This window comes from Aythya fuligula, chromosome 11 (assembly GCF_009819795.1).
Source record: "Aythya fuligula isolate bAytFul2 chromosome 11, bAytFul2.pri, whole genome shotgun sequence".
Classification (NCBI taxonomy): Eukaryota; Metazoa; Chordata; class Aves; order Anseriformes; family Anatidae; genus Aythya; species Aythya fuligula.
The window spans coordinates 10,362,438-10,386,248 of record NC_045569.1 but is presented as its reverse complement, the minus strand read 5'-3'; the positions used below and the strand labels follow the sequence as shown (position 1 = coordinate 10,386,248).

General features: G+C 42.8%; 1 protein-coding gene across 8 annotated transcripts in view; it reads right to left on the bottom strand.

Moving 5' to 3' along the window:
- MYO9A (myosin IXA) overlaps window positions 1-23,811 on the bottom strand; it is a 186,951-nt gene that overhangs the window by 40,271 nt on the left and 122,869 nt on the right. For 7 of the 8 annotated variants that reach the window (XM_032194816.1, XM_032194821.1, XM_032194824.1 and 4 more), the window contains 6 exons: window positions 16,363-16,484; window positions 15,014-15,155; window positions 14,001-14,196; window positions 9,586-9,705; window positions 4,592-4,667; window positions 77-220 (listed from right to left, as the gene is read on the bottom strand). In XM_032194816.1, coding sequence (XP_032050707.1) covers window positions 77-220; window positions 4,592-4,667; window positions 9,586-9,705; window positions 14,001-14,196; window positions 15,014-15,155; window positions 16,363-16,484 — 800 coding nt within the window. The remainder of the gene's footprint in view (window positions 1-76; window positions 221-4,591; window positions 4,668-9,585; window positions 9,706-14,000; window positions 14,197-15,013; window positions 15,156-16,362; window positions 16,485-23,811) is intronic. The other variant, XM_032194823.1, reaches the window with a different exon arrangement.

The following is a 23,811-nucleotide window of genomic DNA, read 5'->3' as shown; positions in this document are numbered from 1 at the left end:
TTTACATTCCCCTTATTACCCATACTACTCACTATACTCTAGAAATAAAGCCAAAATCCACTCCTTTTGTACTAACATGAGAATCCCATGGGCCCTTTCCAGCAGCTTGCTGTTGGTTGTGTTCACGAATATCCCATCTTTGTCTAGGAAGGAGCTGGGGCTGGTGAGCCTGCTGTGCCGCATCCCCATCCGGCCGTTCCAGCCGACCGCGTAGGCATCCCTGAAACACCAAACAGGGCAGTCAGCACAGGTTTAGGAATATATATTACAAAAGGTGATTCTGTGACAGAATAAAGCTTTGGAGCATTCACTTAATAACCACCACCGTCTTCTAAAGTGGAAGATCATGAAAATTAACAACAATAGAAAATGACAGTCACTGATTTATTCTTTTCATCATTTGTTCACTCCCAAATGATGAGGTCGCGATGCCAGACGCAGCATGTGAAGTGACTGACTAGTTAAGCACTTTCCAAAACTCAAGTATTCATAAAAGGATCTATCTGTCAACAGGATAACTTCCCATCCTCTCTGCCAGAATGCTTGGCTCTGCAGATACTCCGGTGGCCCAAAGAATACAAGACTATGACCTCTGCTTATCAGCCTTGCTGTCATTAATAGCATTCACTACTTTAGATGCTGCTGCTGCTGACCCTGTCTTTTCTAATTCATGCAGTCCTTTCACTATAAAAAGAAAAAGAAAATAGCATTTGCAATAAACTAATTATTCTCCACAAGCTGAGGATGTCAGTCTCAGCAGGATGGAGGGGTCGGCCCGGAATCGCTCAGTGGTACCCAACCATGAAACCATCACACCACCCACTCACCCAGTTCATTCCTCTCTGCCGTGGAGCTGAGACATGCTGGTACCCAGGAACTGGGGTACCCTGGCAGCCCTGGCTCACAGCAGGACTGAAGGGGATGGCAAGAGGAACCAAATTCCCCCCTTGGAGGAAGGGAAAGCCTTGACAAAGCTTCATGTCAAGGAAAATAACTTCCAGGGTTGCGGAGGCCAAGAGGAGCCTCCCTCCAGTGCCTGGGGTTACAGAAAGCCTCTCCCTGGGCTGCAATACTTTGTTTGTTTTTGTAATTCTCTACCAGCCTTGCAGAAACTGTCACATCAAATAATGCTGTAAGCTGGTCTAAGGAGAGATGTGGGGTCTGCAAGACCACTAGAGATACAGGAATAGGAAGAGACCCAGCACATGGAGGACACCAGTAATGCAGCCTCAGTTTTCTGGTCATGAAGATGCTGATGGACACGGTGATTTAAATGAGTCCTCGGGCATCACTTCTGAGGTCTAGCAATGAAGCAGCTATTTGCCTTCAAGTCTTGTTTTGAAGGAAGGGGAAATATCATCAGGTGCCACATGGAAAGAAGAAATTAAGCAGGTAAAGTTGTTAATTCAGCCAGCTCAAAGCCTATAGCCAGATCCTCGGAGCAATATAACATTAAAGTCCAAATCCCCTTATTACCTTGCCGCAGTCCTTTTAACATTCCTTCCTAGTTCCATTAAATCTTTATTTTGACATGTACTGCTATTAAAAGAAAGGATGAATCACAGCAAAGCAAACCTTTGACAGAGCACTCAAGGATCTTTTTTATTTTTTTTTCAGCGTCCCATTTGATGCAAGGAAGGCCAGTGAGAAGCTTTAATCACCAAGTGATGTCTCCAGGCCACCTTCTTTACCTTCACAACTAAGGTCCCAAAGCCTCCCACTTGCAGGGGAAAAACATCACCAGTTGACCAATTCCCCTAAGCTTCAATGGCCACTTTTGGGATCTACAACCTGTCATTAATTTGGCCAACCATAACGTACTCTCTTGCTTAAGACAGGCCATGGTTATACAGACTCTGAATGAGGCTAAAAAAAAGAAAACCCTAGGAACTCCCATGAAGTTTAAAAAAAACAGAGGAGAGAACAACCCTCTTTATTATGGACACTTTGGGATGAATACATGCACACAGTGACTGGCGCAGCTGTCTTGGGAAGGCAATCATCTCACGGGGCAGAACCAACTGTTTCAAGGTGGACTGATCAACACCTGCTTCCCTGCACACTATGCAGACATCAAGGAACATAAAAAGGCTTCTGCTGCACAAAAACATTCAGCCCAAGAGTTTCTGGTTAGCGATGGCATGGCTTTCATTACTCGGTGGCCGTTGGAGGCACTTCCAAGGCATGCCGGCTCCCCGATGCTCTGTCGAGGCCTGGTTTCCTCCTGCTGCTGTCCCAGCATGTGTGAACCACACGGCCACTTTCTTCCAAGGAGATCAGAAGAGAGAGCAAGACTCGCTAAGCCCTCCCCGTGACTTCCTGCATGATGTCATGCCTGAAATTTGCTTTTAGACGAGAGCCTGGGGCTATCCTGTGGGTTGGATGTACAAGGCAGACTTATCAGCCACCACATGATAATGAGATGGCTTTAAAAGAGGAGTCCTCTGCTTAATTTAGCTCTGTAAATCACTCACCAACTTATCTGTTGGGAAGTATTGGGAAGCTACAACTCTGCACTTCTGAAATGAGGGATAATCAATCAGCAGGGCTGTTAAAGTAAATCTCTTTTCTATAAGTGTTACCTTTATCTCTGTAGTTAGCTCCTCTTTGTCTTTTCTGACAAGTGCAATTCACACCTCTTCAGATCAAAATTATTCACAATAAAAGGCATTAAAGTCACATGCCATCTCCAAAAGCCCATTCTGGATTTTAAAGGTATCTTGACACATCACACTTTGGTTTGCAGTTTCAGATGGAAAGGGCACAGATGACGATTGGGGACTGGTCACTCATGATGCCCAAGGCTGCATCGCCCAAGGATGCCAAGATTATGGCCCACACTGTTGAACCACCTCACCGGGAGGAACATAGGAGTTACGCCCTTAAAAATACATTTTCTGCCAGTCACTGCAAACGTGTCCATCAAAGGAATAAATGTCTGTCCTGACTATTGTTAGGATACAACTGCTGAGAATGAAGGAAGGAAGACACGGAAGGCACAGCAGTTGCTACCCTTGATCTTGACTGTTCAAGGGAACTTGTGGGCTGTGCTGGCTTGTTTTAAGCCAAATAAATACAGCTGACCACAGACTGAACTCCACAGCGAGGAGTAAACAAATACATCCTCCTTGTTCCCTGGGACAGTAGGAGTTCCCCTGCCTTTACAAGATGTGCTATCAACAGCTCCAGATAATTAAAATGTTTTGGGCTATGAAAATAGTGCCACACTGACAGGCCCTGAAGTTGGAGCTGTACAACCTGAAAAGCCCTGTCTTACTTCATAGACGTGATCCAAGCACCAACATCACATCTGAAGGCTTTCTTCCAATAAGCAGCCTCCTTCAGACTGCTGTGAGAGAGATTGCAGCTAGAGAAACTGCAGAACGCCTCTTATCTACCCAAGATCTTCACAGCGACAAAGTTTCACATTACATCACATTTAAGGATACCTGTGCAACCAGAGAAGCTAGAAAGAGAGAACATCATTTCTGGAGACAACAACCTTCTCTGCTTCAAATGCTGCCATACACTTGCTCTATGTAACCCAATGGATTAGAGCTGTAGCAGCACGAAAAACAAAAGGAGAGGTGGGAAAGACTGGCATAAGGAAAGACAAGGTAGTAATCTCATTTCCACCAGAGGATGAGATTGTTTTTGAAAGCAGGATTTCTGCACAAAGCCATGAAGTGTCACAAAATTTGCAGAGATGGACTGAATTCCTAAAGGATCACGTATCAGCTTTACAGCTACACATCCTCTACCAGCCTGCCTTGCTCCCTGTAGAAAAGGTGTTATTCTGCAGCAAGACGTTTGTGTCTGAATGGCTCGATCCTTTTAGGTAAAAACTTCACAGAAATAGAATCCTCTTTGGCCACAAAATAAGGCAACTTGTAGTGGTTTGAGAATATTCAGTGCTCCTTCAGCAGGGTGCCATGCATGATCAGCAGTATGCTGATCCACCTCTCTCAAAGGGAAGAAATTCAGGGAAATTCCGAGGACGTGTTCAAAAAAGCCAGACAATAAAAGGCCCTTTTGTTCCCCTAGATATTCTTGCTTTTCTGTGATTTCTATCTTGGCCATTTGACATTAAAGTAACTAAACCAGAGATTTCATAAGATATTTGGTGGATATTTTGTGTCACATGCACACAAAACAAACAATACACTGAGATGCAAGCACCATGGTGTTTGGTGAGCATCTTCTGGACTTGTTCTGTTCTTCTCATGAAACTCAGAGCAGCCATGAGGGCAGACCTGAGCAATCAAGATGCTCAATAAACTATTTAATTATTTTTTGCTTGATATTGGCACATCCTTTTTTTTTTTTTTTTTTTTTTTTTTTATGTTTCTTACCACCTCGTACATCAGACCCCTACAACTTCTGCCTTGTGACTGAGGAAAATTGCTTTCTGTGCCTGCTGTTAAGTCACATAAAGATATTTTGATATGACCACATAGCAGCACAAGAATGAAGAGAAGACAAAATTAATAAACATGCTGGGAGAAACATTAATACAGTCATTTGTAAAAACCGATAGCACTCTCCCATCCAACATTTTCATGCCGTGGCAATGTAAAAGGAAGAGACTTACCGCTGGGTCCTCTCGTTGATGGTATTGACTCCCTGGAGATCTGAGAGCGGTGTTCGTGGGCTTTTCCGGGTAATACCTAAAGCAGCACATCAAGAGAGAAGTTTCTACCTGGCTCTTCACCAGAATGCAATTAGCAGAGCCATAGCTTAGTGTTGACTACAGCGAGGAGGAGTATGTACGTGTCATGGCACATGCTGGGCATACAAACAAGGGTGCCAAGGATGCTGACATACCCTTCGTCTACTACATCGTACCTCTCTGCCCCCGAGTCATCATCCTTATGAGTAACACTGTTTGCTCAAGCTTATTGCTTTCCCTCCCACATACGCACCTCGTGTTAGGGACACATTGTCCTGGCTCGTAAGCAACAGGGGTGAAGGAAGCGCTGCTGTGACGCTGGGGACTGGCCACCCATTTCCTGCACATCCAAAATACTCCTAAGCAGTAACACAAGGTCCCCAGTGCCCATGGGACAGCCTGGTTGCTTACACAGGCAAAATACCTGGCTATAAATAAGGTGCTTGGAGAAAGACAGGTATTCAGATCACTGCAGGGAAATGGTAGTATTTTTCCTTGCATGCTTCTTCCCCTCTTGCAGATAAAATGGGTATGGATGCGCACAGCAAGTCGTGCTGCATGAGCAGGTGTTACTGAGCTATATCCTTTGACAGGGGTAGTTTTAGAGCATCATACATAAGAAATAGCCAAGGAAGTCATCGTGCATGGTTACAGAAGCAGATGTTTCATCTGTTACCTTCCACAAAATGAAAATGTTTTGTAACCAAGCATTTACGATGACAGAAGGCAATTTTTGTAGAAAACAAAACACCTTTCAAGTCACTAAACTACAGATATTTAAAGACCCAATAAGCTTGGATTTGACAAGAAAACAGCCAAGCAATTTTTAAGTGTCTTGAAATCTCTGTTGTGAGACAGGAAACATTGTAGCACTTGTTTAAACACAAGAAAATTGTATATTCCTTTACCCTGACACTTCTCTAGTGGGACAAAACTGGAGAAAAAAAATACACAGAAAAGAAGTCCAAAATAGTTTGTAGCTGAATAGGAAGAAGCAATAGCATATTCCCTGCCCAGATTTATCATTTTTCTCTCTTATACAGCCCAGTTTCTGAGCTAAGAGTTGCCATAAGGATCTTTTCTGAGGCTGAAGACAGAAGTGAGCATGCAGAGACTGGAGCCAGCCCCAGTCCAGTCCTTACAGCCTGGTTCCCAAGGAGAAGCCGAGCTCCCAGCAAACCTCAGCATACAGCATCCCTCCAACGGGACACCTGCTGGCCTCTTCCACCTCCTCAGACATTATAATATGGAGCCTGAACACCAAAAAAGAAAAAAGCTAACAGTACACTTGGTTAATGTTATGTCTAAAGGTGCAAGTGTCCAAATATCCTTGAAATCTCAGTGAAAAAAAATGGGACTGTGCTGCCACAGGCCATGTAAAGCTTCCTTTGCTCCAAGGCAGAAACAATTCCTGCTTAGGAGGTTTTGCAATCTCTAACTGAAGATTTTTCAAAAGCAGGCCAGATAATCTATTCTAGTGCTTAGCTATGCCTGGAGTTTAAAGCTCTCTTTGAAATCTCCATTGTTGCAATTTAAGCCATTTTTTCTGTTACATTACTCATCATCAGAGGTGCGTTCTTTTACCTCTTTCAAGACTTACATTTCTGTGGCACAAATTGCTTCTTTAGAACACAGAAACCCAAGTACAAAGAAAAAAAAGACAGAATAGTCAGAAATCTGCAATAATAAACCTTCAGACTTCTGTTTCTGGGGCCCAAGTCCAGAGAACTGCAATGCCAGCAGAGCAGCAGTGATTCTGCTAGAGGTGGGTAGTTTCAGGCACTGTTTAGGTATCCGTCCTGCTCCTCTTTGAGGACTTTTCCACTATTTGCTGATTTTTTTTCCCTCCTTAAAATACTGTCTTACTATTTTTTGCAGTTACCTTTACAACAGGAAAGCACCTAATGTCTGGCTGTGTCTATTTTATATATAGCACACATGCCTGGATGCTTGCCCGTTAATGCACAGAAGGCTCCTTTAACCTAAAGCACTTCACTTTGCTTGCAGTGTTTGGTGACCAGTTCTAGTAATCACAAACAGCGAGTTTTCACTGGTACTGCAAAATTTTTCTTTCCTTTTTGGAGCAAACTATGTCCCCTCCTTCATTCCTCACCAAAGAAATCCCTAAAACAAAAATCCCAAGCCATCATCCAACCAGGTCAGACCAAACTTATGAAGGCAAGGTTGCATCAAAATATCACTGCATCTGCACCTGGCATTGATCAGGAAAAGGGATTTGTTCTTTCAGACTTCCAGATAATAGCTGCATTAGAACTGCACTGTAGTTCTGCCAGCTTTGCACCTTAAGTGACTTTTTGATTAATAAAAGTTATGGTGCACAGTGGTACAAGCTGGGTTAAAGAAACTTGATTTCGACATACAACAAAAAGACTAAAATGTGCCACTCCTTGGTTCTCAAAAGCAGACCTAGAGTAGTCAGGCACTGGAACGAGTTGCCCAGAGAAGTGGTGGCATCACCGTCCCTGGGGATGTTCAAGGAAAGGTTGGACCTGGCGCTTAGGGACATAGTAATATGGTGATATTGGTAGTAGGGTAATGGTCAGACCAGATGATCATGGAGGTCTCTTCCAACCTTTATGATTCTATGATTCTATATATGCCAAAGCTAAATAAAAATTGCCATACTCATCTAGCCCCTCCTCTAGGAGACAGAGAGGGTTTCCTATGAATCAGATGATTTTAATCAGATGATCTGAGTATGGCTTACAGAATTATGTAAAATTATAATGGGTTAATAAGTTGTACATACTAATACACTGCATGCCAAGGAACAATGGTGAGAGTAGAAGCAACTCATTCCCTGCACCCAGCTCAGATGCAGGATGATCAATTTTATATTTCAGGAAAAAAATTATTCCCATCTCCAAAACCTATTCCCTTTTCCTCAACTGCAGTTTCAGAAATACTGATTTGCCTAAGGGATGTTTTTACTGGGAAGAGCTTTGGACAATATCCAGTTTGCTCACTGCTCATGAGCAACAACCAGGACAGATGTGGTCTTGAACTGAGATGTCTAACCGCTGGGCCTTGTTCTTGAAGACAAGGACACAAAGACACCAGTGAAATGGCCAGCGTTAGGGAGGGGCAGGGCACGGGTAGGTAAGAACGATTTCTCAAAGGAGAACATGAATTGCTTGTTTGTCAGGTCAACTGCTCTTGGCCAATTCACAAAACCACGGCAACGTTGCTTGTGGATCCATGCCTTGTTTTCGTTTGAGGGACCTATATCACAAACTGCATGGACTACTAGACTAGCCCATAATGAACAAAGTTTTAGAGCAGTGAACTCAACAGCCATATACATATGACTTCCCTGCCTTACATTAATTTAAGACTGTGTTTCAAAGTAGCTCTGTATGAATCCCCCCTTTATTCCCAAGCAAACTGCAAATTAAAAAACAATAACAACAAAAAAAAACAGACTTCCTATACTGCTGAGCTAACCTACACATCTTTACCTGCAATTAAAATTGCTCAACTGACAATTGCCTTCAGTAAGGACACTTAGCACAATGCTACTTCAGAAAATCTATTGCTATGTTTGCTCCATTGCTTTGTATTTCCTTGTAGTAATAAAAGCAACAGTGGGAAGTTGCAGGAAAAATAACCTGGGTAGACAAAAGTCTAAATTAAGAATTAGCATTCTTCCTCTGCTCCCTAAGTGCTGCAGGAAGCAGAAAAGAGAAACCTGATCTGAAGTTTCTAGCAAGAAATTGTACATTTGTGGAGAGTTAACATGCAACTGCTGTACTTACCATGCTCATTTCTGCAGAAACAAACCACAAAATTTTGCATTCATGCCTAAGTTGCACTGATGGCAAAGTTAGGAACTTGGGCAGAGAATTTGCCCTTGATTGCATAGAGCAATGCTGCATTTCTGTAAGCTTTGGTATGCAAAATAATGGAAGATAATAATGGCACAAAATCATACATCTAAAGCTGCAAGCACAAAATAATACATCCATACATATATATACACACACATACTTCTGAAGGTTCATCTGTAGGTTTTTGCATCACTCCCTGAAAGCAGTGAGGCCACTCCTAAAACTACATCGTTTCCTATTCTCCGACTAGTAATTACAGGGTCTGCAGCTGGAAGTGGCCTCTCAAGTGATGCAGTGGCACCGTGCTCACGAGCAGCAGGATGTCCCTGCACGGCGTTACGCCGCTGATGGGCCCCGTGCCAGCTCTACAGCATGTGAGGTTATGCTCAGACTCCCTTCTCCTCCCACCACACAAGTCCAGCCCTGGAAATTAGTAGCGCAGGCAGAAGTGTACGTGTTGTCATGCAGAACTAGTTTATTACGTGACAGAGGAGTGAGGAGGCAGAAATGGAGACCAAGTGCATCTTTACCTGCTCATTCTTTTTAACACTGCCAAACGCTCTATAAGTAAAAGCCCTTGGAGACCATGTTGGTGCTTTCACAAGCTATCATTATTTTTAGAGTCTGATGAAATTAATGGAGGTGCAATCAAGAAACAAATCAAACCAGAATGAGATCTGTCTGCAAGTCTGAAGTCAAATTCAACTGCTTCAAGCCACATGCAGAGATATTCCTACTGCATCTGCAGCTCTTTGGGCTTAGTATCAGACGTGTGGTAACAACAGAACAAGAATACCCTGAGCTTCAGCATCCTGACTTAGGTCAGCAACAGGGAAAGCACTTAGCAAAACCACCCCATGTCTAAAAAGGCATGGGTTTGTGTTTGATTTTACTCTCCAAGCTCTGCCTAATAATTTCCAATGGGCTCAGAATTTCTTTTGGCAACCAGCAGGTTGTCCTGGAAGGCTTCTCGGGTGTTTTCACCCTTTCTCTGCCGAATGCACCTGGTTTCCATTTCCTGACGTGTGAGTGTGGTATCAGAGAGAAGGGCGGGATGTGGAGCCTTACTGTACTTCTCCTCCTTGCATCTCTGCAGAATCTCTAAGCTCCTCTGGTGAACTGGGTGATGGAGAAAGCTAAAACTATCCACACTTTTCAAAACCGCACATGGCACTGCATCATCATGCCCTTGGGAAGCAAAATAAAAACAAAAAAACGGAGAGAAGAGAAAGATTACATAAGCAGAAATCAGGAGAGAGTGAAGAACAACGCTGCCAACTGCCCGAGGGACACGAGAGCTCAAGAGCCACACGCTTCTTGCGCCTGGATCAGAGCTTCCCTAAATTGCAGCAGTTCGGACCACATGCAGCGAGGACACAATTTAACTTCAGTTACCTCATGACACGGCAGCGGGGCGATGGGGCTGGATGGCATCCCAACTCCAGCACTCCCCAGCGCCGTACGGTCTTTATTAGCCAGAGCACAATAACTTCATAATTACTCCAAGATTATTTGGACATAAAATAAATGATTACACAAATCTTTGCTTTTATTAACTGCTATTCAAAATCCTTTCCGTGCCTCTGCCAGCTGTTAGCTGTAATTTCCTGCACAGATGCTCCCAGGCACAGCCACCTCAAATTCTCATTTCATCCCAGTTCTGGGCTTTGCTCGGATATTGACAAATAAAGGGAAAAAAAAAATTACTTGTATTAACAAGGATTCAGTATTCCTTAAGGGACATTGACTGGATTGAGGTGGGACTGTTTTTAAGGAGAAGACAGAAATAGTGATGGGTTGAGGCCAGCAGCTGGACGAAACCATCTCTGGGAGGACTTTGGTGGCCCAGCTCCAGCCCCGTGTTGGAGGAGACGTTACACAGGTGCCACTCTGTGACCAGGCAGCACCTCTCCGTCAGCATTCAATGAATTGATCAAGGCAGTCAGAACTCCCTGAGATACATCATGCTCCTGTGTGATGAGGTTACTGAGGAGTTACCTTGTGCCAGCACGTACGGAAGCATTTATACCAACGCATTAAAACATCAGAAAGGACCGAGCTGAACTTTACAGAGGAACACTGTCAAGGGTCGTCCTTCTCCAGTAACACCCCTTCATCCTGCTCAGTGGAACCTCCACGATCATTTTTTGCAGTTTAACTTCAGTTACCTCATGACAAGGCAGCGTGGTGATGGGGCTGCATGGCATCCCAACTCCAGCAAAAAACAAATAGGAAAGCTCAGAGTCCCAATAGCCTGATTTATATGAACAGCACCAACTCTTCTAAGTTTTCACTAGAAAAAGTATTTTTTTTTTGCATAATACATTCATAGCAATGATATAGCAGACCACAAAAAATTGTCAATCAGCCAAATTTCTTTCCTAAAAAGCTTGATAATGTTCCTTTCATCAAAGTTCATTAAAAACAAATCTACTTCCAATGTATAGTTCTTTTGGACTATCTCAATCCTCCCTGATAAATTAAATAATAATAGTAACAACATCCAACTATGGAAAGAGTCCACCCTTCAGCTAATTGCATCTGGCCAGATCGAGGAATGGTTCATTTGCAGAGTGTCGGCAGCACCGTGAGAGCTATCTCTTGGGGAGAAGAAAGCTTGCAGTTATGCTGCTTTGCTGCTATTCGCCTCCAAGTTAACAGGGACAGTCACACAGTCGCTAAAAGCTGCACTACGAGAATATTAAGAGCACGAAAGAGAAAAAGGAGAGCCCCAACAGCGGGAAGCAAGTGCAGTCATCCCTGCAACAGCACAGATCTCACAGCACTGCTTGGCACTGCTGGCACAGAGAAGATAACTGAAAGGCTGACAGAAAAAGAAAGCAGAGCAAATTTTGAAAAGCTGCTTATGCACAGGCTACAGATTTTTTTTCATGAAAATCCCCGCTGGGTATTGCAAGCATGACTCGGACAGGCCTTCAGACAGGTAGAAGCAGTGCAGATCAATTTGTGGTGAAGACAAAGGAATACAAAGAGGCTTGAAAAAAAGCAACATGCTTCAAACATTTTTCTGTTCATTAGTTAGACCTGCCCGATGGATTGTAGCAGCAGCAGACAGGGCTTCAGAAACCAAGAGCTGGGCAGCACGCCTTTTAACAAATTACATAAAATTATAACGCGTGCCACACTTGCGTGAATGTACAAGGTTATTTGTGTGAGGTTCTTCTCAGCTAATCCACCATAATTTCAACAAAAGCTCCACATTCACAGGCACTCAGGCATTCAAATCAGGCTAATTAAAGCCAGTAAGGTTTGGTAAAAATAAAATAAACTTAAAACATATGCTGTCTTCAGTTGCCTGCATTTTCCAGAACAATTACCAGGTAATTTTAGTGCCAAGTGACTCTTTAATAATTTATAAATGTATTTTGCCATAGGTGCCCTGTCCAAAACGTCATGTTGTGGCTTTTCAGCATTATTTTGGGGAGTAGGAGGGTTAATAGTCCTAGATACTGGCCAAGCCTTCTGCTTAGCTACGTCTCCTTGAAAGCCTTTTGATTTGGGATGCTTCTGAAAGACAGGTGGGATTTTGTACCAGCTACATCCTCTGCAGAGACCCAGGCACTGTCACTGCCCCTGCTCAGCCATTGCTTGGAGGGGAAGCAAGAGATGATCTCTGACAGATTAAGGTTTACCTCATCACAGGAATTAGCTTTAGGTAAAGTCTTCCCATTACTTCTGTCTATAGAATGGTGAATTTCCATGACACTTTCCCAATTCGGGAATTATTCAGTAACATCCTGCACGTGGGCAGAAATTCAGCATACAAATTGTTGGAGGATTATCAGGAAGTTTAATGTGAACCTAATCTATCCATCATTTTGAGGATTCTTGTTTTTTTTGTTTTTTTTTTGTTTTTTTTTTCTGCCTTTTTAACTTTGAAAAAATAGAGGCTTTGAAGTAAAAAGTGGGGCAATGACACTTGAAAGTGGTCCAAATGATCTAAGACAGATAAAATAGCAGCACTGTGTGCCAGAAAAAGCTTGAAATTGTCTCAGCCATTACCGGGTACTGGTTAGTTGGAAAAAGAAGGTGGTGCAAGAACTGAATTTTCCAAAATTGTCCAAAAACCTCCTGGACTCTGATTTATATCTATACATTGATCTATATAGATATAAGCAAGTCACTGCCACAAACTCAAGGCTGGGAAGGCAGAAAGCTGGCTATGGAGACTAGCACAGCAAGAGGCAGAGAAAGCAAAGCAGAGCTTGAAACCAGCAGGGGAAGAGCTCTTACTTTCAGAGCCTGAACATATATATATTTTTTTTTTTATTTCCTCAAACAGCTTGCTGTAGCTCAGCCTGGGATTTGTGAAAGATTAAGAGGTGATGCTAGGAAAATGCAAATTTAGATTTTCAGAGCCAACTCATTTAAGCGGCCTTTCTCCAGTGCCAATGAGAAGCTTCAAGAAAGCTCCAATGCACAGGGAGGCTGCGGTATGAAACGTCCCTGCCACCCTCCTTTTGGCATGGCAAAACAACGATGTCCAAGTGCTGCCTTGATGTGCCAGGCAGACACAGGTTCATGAGAAATGTCCTTTCTCATTCCCCTCCTGAGTGGTTTGGGGGAGAGCTTCAATAGCTGAAAGCCGGTTTTGTCTCCTGCTGTTCTTGGTATTTGACCAAGAGGCTGGTATTATTCTCCCCAAACAAGAAAATTATTCTTCCTGCTTGCACAGCTTCCCTATCTATGATTCTTGTCCCTTGGCTCTCCTGACGCACACCTCACTGCGTCTCAAACTGAAAATGAATGGGGCAGCTCTGTGCTTAATTTTAACTCAGCTGACGCTTTCCCTGCTGATGTTCTAATTTCATCATGAATTTCAAGCCCTCTTGTGCGCGGAAATTAATAGTAATAGCTTGTACCCGTCTTTCCAAAATTGCTTTAATGCAGAGAAATGTTCTAAAAGCACAGCCAAGTATTGCCTGCCACAGCATGATGATGCACCATTACTTTCCTTTAATTTAATGCCCCCATGTTCTGCATGAGGACGGATAGGTGGTTCTGCATGACTGCGAAGCAATGAATTTTGCTAGACAAGAGACACGCTCTCTTTCAGCTCAAAGGGTGAACAGCTTGAAAAACTCTAAAGAAGAATTACGTCCCATTTTCTTCCAGATGTAACCTGAACAGCTAAAGAACTACTAACTAAAAAGAATTTGCTTTATTTGCTGAATAATTTTTATGCTTCTGTTTGAATCTTTCTGGATTTCCTATGCATGCATCCTACAAAAAAAGGAAAAGTTGGAGCAGCAGTAAAATTAATAGCTTTTCTTAGAGTGCTAAAATCCTACTGCAAACACAACTGTAAACATAACTTTTGGATATCAGCTATATAAACATTTCTGGTAGTCATTTTTAACTCCTGGTAAGTCAGTCTGGCAATTTAAAATATTGTAGGAACATATTAGATCCATGCTGCTGCTGGAAAACATACACTAGAGTCAGGAAATTGGCACACTTACCAGTTTTCTTCTCAATGTATCGTTTCCCAGCCTCCCTAAAAGCAACCATTGCCCTGAAAAATGCCCGGAGGACTGCCCATCGGAACACAGCCACAGGGTCAATCCCTATCATTCCGCAGATAAAGGCATTTTTGCTGCTTCGCAGGAGAGCTACAATGTCTGGACGCATATGATCTGTGTTTTTCTCACGAAAATCCTAGGGAGAAAGAGAAACAAAGAGGAGAAAGGAGTGAAATAAAGAATATCTGCAAGACACACTAAGGAGCAGGACTACTGAGTCATGCTTTTATCTTTTTTTCTGCCTCCATATCAGACACTTCTTTATCTCCAGAGAATAAATGTTTTATTCCAAGGCACTTGGAACAACCTGAAGCATCTCAGAGATGATGCTTAAGTTTCTCATGTGTAATTACTGCACCGGAAGCATGATTACAGATTTGCAGTTGTAAATACTAATGCAGTTTCTTATACAAGTTCATCTTCCCACCAAAAATCCTTCTGCTAATAACTCAGTTGGCATGCAGGTAAATGGGGTCAACTTTGAAAACATGGGATTTTAAAATTACCTGCATTACTGAGATGCAGGTAATGCATCTCATAATCTCAAAAATATTAAATAAGATACATCACATAACCTCTATGCTCTAAGGCTAATGATGAAACAGTAAAAGACATTAGGTTCTCTAGATGAACCAAGCCCCAAAATGCTACCAAATACCAAATTTCAATGCATTGCTGGGGTGTAGCATCAGCCTGAGTGTATGTCCTTAATTCTTCTCCAAAATACCAAGAGTTTGCATCATGGAAGAGAACAGGAAGACACAATCCCCGCCACCACCTTCTCCTTGCATATTTTAGCCAAGCTTTTCACCAAACACTTCTTTCCCAAAGCTTGCTTCTTTTCTCTAGCCAAGTACTCTTCAAAACATCTTTACAGAGCCTTTGGTGCTCTCCATCCCATAACAAGATGCTTTAAATGAAAGCAACCACTGGGGAACAGCTGGGTGACAGACCTTCACTCCATACTTGACTTTGCCTGCATAGTGTTTGATGATGAAAGCTGGCTCCATCACCGCTGGAAATTCAATGTAGGAGTTGCCTTCGTGTTGACGCTTAAACTTGTCCAGCAGAGTCTGGTTGGTAGCTTGAGGAAAGCTGGAAAGAATTAAAGAGGACAGCTGTAAACACAATGAAAGAACTTCACTTCTTCCTTGACCACAAATATTAAATAAAAATATTCCAAGCCTCCACTTCAGTGCTTGCAGATGCTAAACACACACTGAGTGCTATTTTGTATGCTGTCAATGGTTATATACAAATACAAGATATACATGGTGTCTGAAGAACTCTTAATTGACTTAGTAGTGGTCTGAAATCACTTATAAAAGTATAAATAGGTATATATTTATTGAGTGATACTGCAATCTACTCTCCCATTGCATGTAAATTCTTTGAGGTAGCTGCATGTATGTGAAGTTCAATGTTTCTGTCATTGGTTTTGAGACTTTGAACGCTAAGTCCTAGATCTACAGGGAATTCACGTGTCAAGGAAATCCTGATCCATTTTACCTACAAATGCAACTTCAATTACAGGAGTTAGCCAACTGACCCTGGCATAGGAAAGAGGAAGGAAAAAAGAGAGTGTGAGCCCAGCCTCTTGGTGACAGCAAGCCAATTCTTCATCCTCAAACGTCATGTAAACCTGCAACATGGGGGGGGGGGGGCATTTCACAACACCTGAGTGTGTGATTCTCAGACACATCCTTGATGTGCATCAAACCCTACAGAAGGGCGATCCCTATGTAAAAGTGCCCTTGGTTCACTCAGGCTTAAATTTAGGATTGAATTGATGAAGCCACCTTATAGCTGAATAGCAACATCCATACAGCTTTAGTGCATACGCTTGGATTCTCCATTCACTCTGTTTAACTTCAAACGTTTTCATGTTGTTACCCCCCCAAGAGAGGGAGACAGAAGCAAAGCAAAGGCAGTCTTTGTCCTTCCCTCTAACAGAGGAAATTATTGAAATATAATTTTAATTATGATTTTGTCAGGGACTTAACTTGGCTTGATGATTCTTCACTGTTTTGTGTTACCACTCTGGAAACAAGAGACCTAAGAGGATAAATCAGCCCAGATGGCTAAGAGCATCCTTCTGAGAAAAATCACATGAGGACATACGACTCGAGGATAAACTCTTCCTAGGTGAAGATCAAACACCATTAGCAGAAACACCACTTTTGGATGTTTCCCCTCTACTAAGGCACAGCATTTCTTTGCTCTTCTCGTGTGGGACTCCGTGCAGGGCAATATCACCCCTGACTTGGGGGCAGGTTCAGCATCCCTCCTGGCTCCCACTTACTTGCTTTCCTCATCCAGCAGATGGAGCAGGCCTGTCGGCTTCTTGCTGATAAGGTTTATGCAGCCAGAGTTGTCTATGTAGTCGATGTTGTGCCAGCTAATCCCTTCTGCTCTGTATTCCTCCTACAAAGAAGCACAGTTAGATGTTACAATGATATTGGGTGCAAGTAAAAAAAAAATCATAAGGCTAAAGGGTTTCAAAGAAAGTGACGCGTCTTTTAGCAAAACAAACTGCTCTTCCATTAATATGCCATCATTTTTTTCTGATGCAGAAGAAAACAGGACTGGAACATCTGCACAACTTCAATCACAGGGAACTGAATGGCATTTTACAATTTTAGGTGCAGCAATCTTTAAAATTGCTTTACAGATAACAGGGTTGGTACTTTTTGGAAAGAATAATCACTTTTGACCCTATGTTTCTTTAAACTGCAATAAAAAACAATTCTAATTTTTACCTGCTTTCTCTCTGAGGTAGCCTAGCCATGTTGCAGACCATGCCTAGTGAAGATGTATGGCATGCTACACATTGTTTTTTATTGCTTTCCTTTTTCTGACTTGCTGTTAAAGCATCATATGAGATAGCAACATCAACTTCAGGAAACTACTACGACAGCATTTAAGTGTACATGAAATTACTGAAAGAAAATGGTGGTACAATACATTCATTTAATTACATGGAAAAAGCAGTATAACTCCCTTTCCTGCTTGACTGGGCTCTCCCCTTTCGTATCTAAGAATATTAATGGCTGGTGCTATAAAGGCTAACAGAGGGGTCTCCAGCGAGCATAAATCACCACTCCCACGTCAGCAGAGCCATGGAGCTTTACAGTAAAAATGAGGGTCTGTCCCCAGATTCACGCTGGGGAAAAAGAGCAAGCAATTTATTTTCTGCCAGACAACTCCGATCCTTGCTCTTCTGTAAGAGGTTATCTCTGCCAAGATGGATCTGCAACTGTATTACCTAGAAAAGTCTTCTGGAGAAATTATTTTAGCGCATCTGGAAGAAAGTAGAACTGCTCTGCTCATAAAAATCATAATCTTTATCATATGCTTTTAAGTAACAACTTGTGACTCACTCTCAGAAGAGTGATATTGAAAATGTGTGTTACTCCATGTGTTGGAAAAAGTATCACCACTCCAAGCTGCATTTTTACTTCTCCATTGTAAGATGTTATGATGATAGAGTTGGAGGAAAAAAAAAAAAAAAGAAAAAGAAAAAAAAAAAAGAAAAAAAAAACAAAAAAATCTCTTCAGTTGCACTAATAATGTGCACATTTATACCAATCCAATTCATTTTTATTGCTCCTTCTGCTTTTACTGTTGAGTGCAAACTTTAAAAAATAAGTATATTCTTCCAACTATCCAATGTGTCTTATCCAAAATTAGCACAAACCCTTCATATATTATTTCAAGGAACTAGATGGCTTTGGGACATCCCACAATGAAATTTTTGCTAAAAATAAAAAATAAAATCAAGGTATGTCACGATCAATGGTATTCAACATCAATCATGCAATGATGCTCAAGACTGAGGCTTGGCTTGGTTTTATTACTTAACTGAACCTCAGAAGAGTGAGCTTTTCAAGTTGTTTTTAAGTAGAAAGTGTTCTAAAGGAACAGATTTCAGAATCCCCATAGTCAATAAATCTTTCTAGAAATGTCGCACCTACACCCAGAAGGTGGAGGGTGATTTTCCATTGCCATGATAAAAAGCTTTTTCCAAAATCTCAGGAACTGAAATTCCGACAGCATTCACCCCAGGCCAATCAAGCTGTATGCTGAATTCAGAATTTGAGGCTTCAAATAGCATCACACCAAAACCACCCATTGCATGCATGTGTAGAAGAATTTTGAAAATGGTAGAGTTGGAAATGGAAATCTCTGATTTGTTCTGAAAAGCAAACGCACCTCACTTCAAACCTAGGAGATGATGTGCTCCTGGCAAACCTTTCCCAATTTTGACCAGCTGATGCTTTTGACAGTAAAAATACTCTTTTGGAAGACTGTCAACCCATAAACCCTTTCCATCTCTGCTGTGCTGACAGACAACAGTGAGCAACCAGAACAGTTTCCCTCAGCAATCCCCATGAAGTATGGAGGATAAAGCCTTCTGTATTCAAAGCAGAACACATCCCACCCGCTGGAACAAAACTCCCGATAATAAGCAATAACTCTGTGTTATGAATTTTGTATTTGTTTTTGCATCTCAGGTCTCTGTGGAGCAATCAGAACATGGCAGGCTCGCAGAACAACAGGACTTTCAAAGGTCCCTGCTAAACTATAGGCACTGAAAAAATATACTTATTTGGAAATCCTGCCAACTGTAGAAGAATGAGTATTTCTTGAGCAAGTGTGAGCTTTTCCTGAGTGATTCAGGAGGGAGAGACGGCGATGCATGCAACGGTAACGAGAGCCAGCACCATTCATCAGCCGCCTGCTCCTGACAGCTGCTTAATAGGATGCAGGGTCCATTAGCCCCAGCTTTGCCTGCTCAGGACAGGTCCTTTCTGCAGCACTGAGCACCCAGGCAACAATAAAAGTTGCTGTGATGAGTGCAGATTATAAAAGAGGAGCTCTACATGTGGGTTTTTTCCCCCCCAAAAATCACCTAGAGCTTTAAGTCTGCATAAACCTAAACTGGGCATATGCCATCGCTCTGCTCTACACGTTTTCCTGAAAGCCTGGTGTACGCTGTTCTGCATGTGATGGTCAGCAGCTGCACAGCTGATGTTGCTGTGAAATTCTTCCTAAAAAGTTCTGCTAATCCAAAAATTGGTACAAAATTACTCATTAGCAATGCTAGCTGTTTTTCCTTAATAGACCTCAGTAAATAACCAAAAAATACCACTGAGTGTACTGTGGTTTATCAGTTTATTCACACTTCAAGTTGCTTGTTACTGTAACTAGCTTGGGAAAAATTATCTAATGAATAATGCTTGCACCAGAACTCCACTTATCCAGGCTCCTCTTCAGCTCTGCCACAATGTGTGCGTGACCCAAGACAAAACATCATGTACCTCCTGGCCTCAGTTTCTTCAACTGCAGAATTTTGGCTAAAAAGCTGCTCTCCTTTGCTATTTTTTCCCATCACTCTCAGGCCATAGATTTATTCCCCACATCTGTCCATCTGTTGCTCCCTCCCTTCCATCCCCAGTTCAACTTCTGGCTGCAGTGGCCAAATATGAATTGGGATTAAAGTCCTCAAAGCACAACCTTTTCCACAAGAGCTCAGATGTAAGCTCTCATTTCAGGACAGGCATATACGCAGCAGTAACTACACCAGAGCATTTGTTCCAAAGCACAAGTGGAAAAAAAAGTTCCCTTTATTTCTTTTTTCCTAGCATTTTTCCAGTTATCAGTTTGGTTGTCTTTAGAAGGACTCACAGCCCAGGAGAAATAACTATGATTTTGTGATCTACCAATATAATTTCTTGGACCTTTGCTAGCCTGTAGAACACGATGAAAATTGTGCATAAAAAAACAGCAGCTGTGGGGGAAGATCCTTGCTGTCCATATGTATGTTAAATTTACTCTCTTAAGTTTCAGTTGCTAATCTTCAATACAGCAGTGACTGTTTTTCTGCAGAACTTGGGAGACATCCTTAAAAGCTACCTCCAAAAATTCCTTCATCTCTAAGTACCACAACGAAGTCTGTGCCCTCCTCTGATGGATGCGGGGTCCCCACAGAGCACTTGAAGATGAAGGAATTATAGCAAACCAACATCAGGTTTTCATTTAACAAACATACGGTTGAGATGAAGATGAAACAAAACATGTGTAAGGCCATTCAAAGAGAAAAACTCTCATACCAGAGATTAACACCTTGCAATTAAAAATCTGCTACAGTTTATACTTCAAATTAAAACTAAGTTATTTTTAGAGACAAATTAAAATTTCCTATTTCTGAAGTGTAAGACACTGCCATATCCCATTCTCAACAGGGCTCTTCTGAAACAGTGTCTTAGGACCTACTTGGTATCCAAAATCAGCTACCCCAGGGAACTCCAGGCCTGTTTGGATGACTCTTGCATGAACTGCCAAATTATCATCCCTGAGTAAGAGTGGACAAAATTGCTTTTCTCAGCAGAAGGAATGACCTGCCATGTCTCCTGTCCACGTGTGGCCCCTCCAGCAGCATCCTGCAGCAGAGGAGGTTGATGAAGGCAGGCATCGCTCCCTGCAGCCTTGCCAAGAACACTGTGCCTCACAGAAGCAGGACCACAGCTCCACAGAGAGACCTTTGTGCATCCCACCGACAGCCCGTTGTCCTTCCTGATGGTGGGACCATAGCCCTGTCTGACAGTAGCTGGGGAGAGGTTAACTCTGGAGAAGAAATTTCGATATTTTTGTGCTGTAAGACACGAGTCGACAACATACAGGGTATTCTCAGACCCCTGGGGATGACAACATCTGCATCTCTCCATCCTGATCCAGCAGCTGGGAGTGACGGATCATTCATCACGGTGCTTGGCTGCTGGACAACACGCTATGGGAAGGTGAATCGCAGCATTTACACACCACATCCATGGATCACCACAGACTCCCTGCAGCCGTCTCAGCCAGGTTTGTTTCTCAGCACCCTGAGGTATGGGGTGGGCAGGGGAGGGTTTGATGCTGACAAATGGCACTGCCAAGGGTTTGCTGTCCACCTGGCTCCTTGATGGAAGCACAGGTCTCAGTTCTTTTGCCAGCATCAGTTATATCACTTCTGTGGGTAAAAACCCAACTTTTTGAGACACACGTACAACAAGGACCCCTGACAGCGAGTCAAGAGTTATCAACAACCGAACAAACCATCGATATTACCGGGATCTACAACTTTCTAGTGCAGTAACGTCCACAGATTCCTATTTTTGGCACTGTTACGTCCAGGAAAAATGCACAGCCTTACTCTTCCCAGCCCCAGCCCACTGAAACCTGCTCTGCTGGGAGGAGGAGCAGTGCAGGTTTGCTGGAGAAGAGCGCAGAGCTTTGGCCGTGCTCTGAGTTCCCAAACACAAAACTCAGCAAAAGGAATTGAGCAACGAGCCAAAAGCACGCACTCAGGTTTCGCAGTGTCCAGCAGCTCCACATTTAACCCTATCAGGCGAGAAATTACTGATTGCTCTCCTTTCAAGCACCCACACAAAGACAACTGCCTGCTGATTTTGCTTCTAGAAGCTCCTCTGCTGTTCCGGCCAGGTCGGCGCAGACAGGACACCCGTGGGGATGCACACCACGTGTCAGTGGAGGGAGTTGTTTTGCTGGCACAAGCACAAGGGCTTCTCAAGCGACGTAACCCAAAGTGACGGAGTGGAGTTTTGTTGCCATAGCTGCATCGGCGAGCTTGCTAACGCAGCCCGGTCAGCAAGGTTGCATAAGATGGACTCGGCTTCAGCTGAAGCTCAGGGGAGAAGGGGGTCAGGGACTTCATCTCACCTCTCACTAGGGAAAAAAATACTTATGTGTGCACTTCATAACTGCATTCAATATTTAGAAAGGTGTGGCTAAGCAAGGAGCTGGCTCCTTGATTTTTTCTTGCTTGCAAGGCATTTTTGAGAGCTTAAAATGCTCAAACTGATCTGAATGCTGTGACACAAAACGTAATTTGCAATGTTCAAGTAGAAGAAAAATAAAAATAAGGGTCCTGATGTTGAAATGCATGCAGAATGAGAGCCCAAGTCTCTACTGAATTCAATATGACATTATTTAAGGAGTATAAGCTTGTAAAATTTGGGGCAGAATGGCAGAATTTCCCCCAAATTTGGGCAAGAACATGACAGAATTTCCAATATCTTCATGTGTGAAAATTAAAGGAAATATAGCAAACAGACAGCTAGGCAGTATTAAAGAGAAGCACTGCCTGCCTACGGCTGACCAGAGTGCAAACACTGAAAGAACTGCTTATGCCAGTATACAAGGACACAGTGCAGAATAATGAACTGACATTGAACACGTGTGATTTCTCTCTACTGTCTCTGCAATTTCCAGGATGAGTGAGAAAAAAGGTGATGCTTGGGATTTTCACTTCTGCATCCAGCATCAGAAATGAATTCATTTCCTCCAAGGAGAACAACACATTTATAATCTAAGTCTTGCAACAACTAGGAATTGCTCCACATCCAGCTACGATCAACAGTAAGGGATACAAAATGCTAAAAAAAAAAAAGGAGAACTAAAGGGGACTATCGCTTCCCAAATCATGAGGTGAAATTAAGAGATGGTCAGAGGGAGTGAACTGATGCTTGAAAAACTTGAAGAAAGCATGAAGAAAACATATAACAGAAATTTCCCATCTGTCTTAAAGCATGAAAACCAAGGGAGTGGGAAATGAAATCAAAAGGCAGTGAAAAATTCAGGCCTGAATACATGGGGGGAGGGGGGGGGAGGGGTTCCACGATGTATGGAATTTGTTGCCCCATCAACAGATATCAAAGGTCAAAAATTTGTCACAATCTAAACACATCTGGAGCATGTTGGGTATTCGAGTGCCCAGCCTGCAAGCCACGAGCACAAAACATCTGAGGACTTTGGTGACCACAGTCGTATCATGCAGCACAGCTACTACCATAAGGTGCAGACTGGGAAGCAACCCAAAAAGATAATATTTATAACCCGAAGAGCCCTGACAAAGAAAAGGTGACAGGTTTGTCGTTGCTGAAATGGTTTTGCACTTTCTCCTTTTTTTTCCTATCAGAATGTCCACGCTCATTGTGCTGTTCCTGAGCTGTGCAGAGGTACGTGACTCAGAGCTGTTCATGATCCAGATGCAAAAGCTATCAAAGCTGGTTTAGAAAGCAGGGAAATGTGTGAAAGGCCCTCAGATCTGGGGATTCATCTCCCTTTGGCAGGTCCCCATCAGGCATAGCACTCTCTCCTCTTTCCTTAGGATGAGGCAAGGATGAAGGTAAAAAAGCAGACTGAAACCAAGGGGGCAAACCACTACCCAGCATGTGGTGCTATTACAGCTTTTACCGAGTCCAACTGCAAAATTAGAGCAGATTAACAAGGAAATGTAAAGCAAAATTATTTGTTATTTGCATAGAATTGTGTGCAGGTTCCATATGGCATTTTCTGTTTTCCAAAAGCAGAAAAATGCCTGTAATGCTGGAGTAAATCCCCAAAGCAGAGGAAAACCTGACTGGCTCATTCGTTTCCTTCCCAGATGGAGCCTGATAAGCCCCCGGAGTTTATCTGCGAGAGCTGATCTGACGACTTTCATTACCGAGGCATAAGAAAGCCTTGTTTCCACATGAAAATTCCCCAAATAAAGAGGGAAATCATCTGAAAATCCTTCTTCCAGAGTAGCTTACTGCTATTGCAGGCTGCTCATGAATAACCTCCCGTAACCCACGCCCAACGCCGTACACTGCGCTCAGATGCCATCAACAGACAGACGCTTCGGGGTTTCTGTACAAATGCGTTTTTCCCAAAAATTTACAACTGAACAGAAGGCTGTGAAATTCTG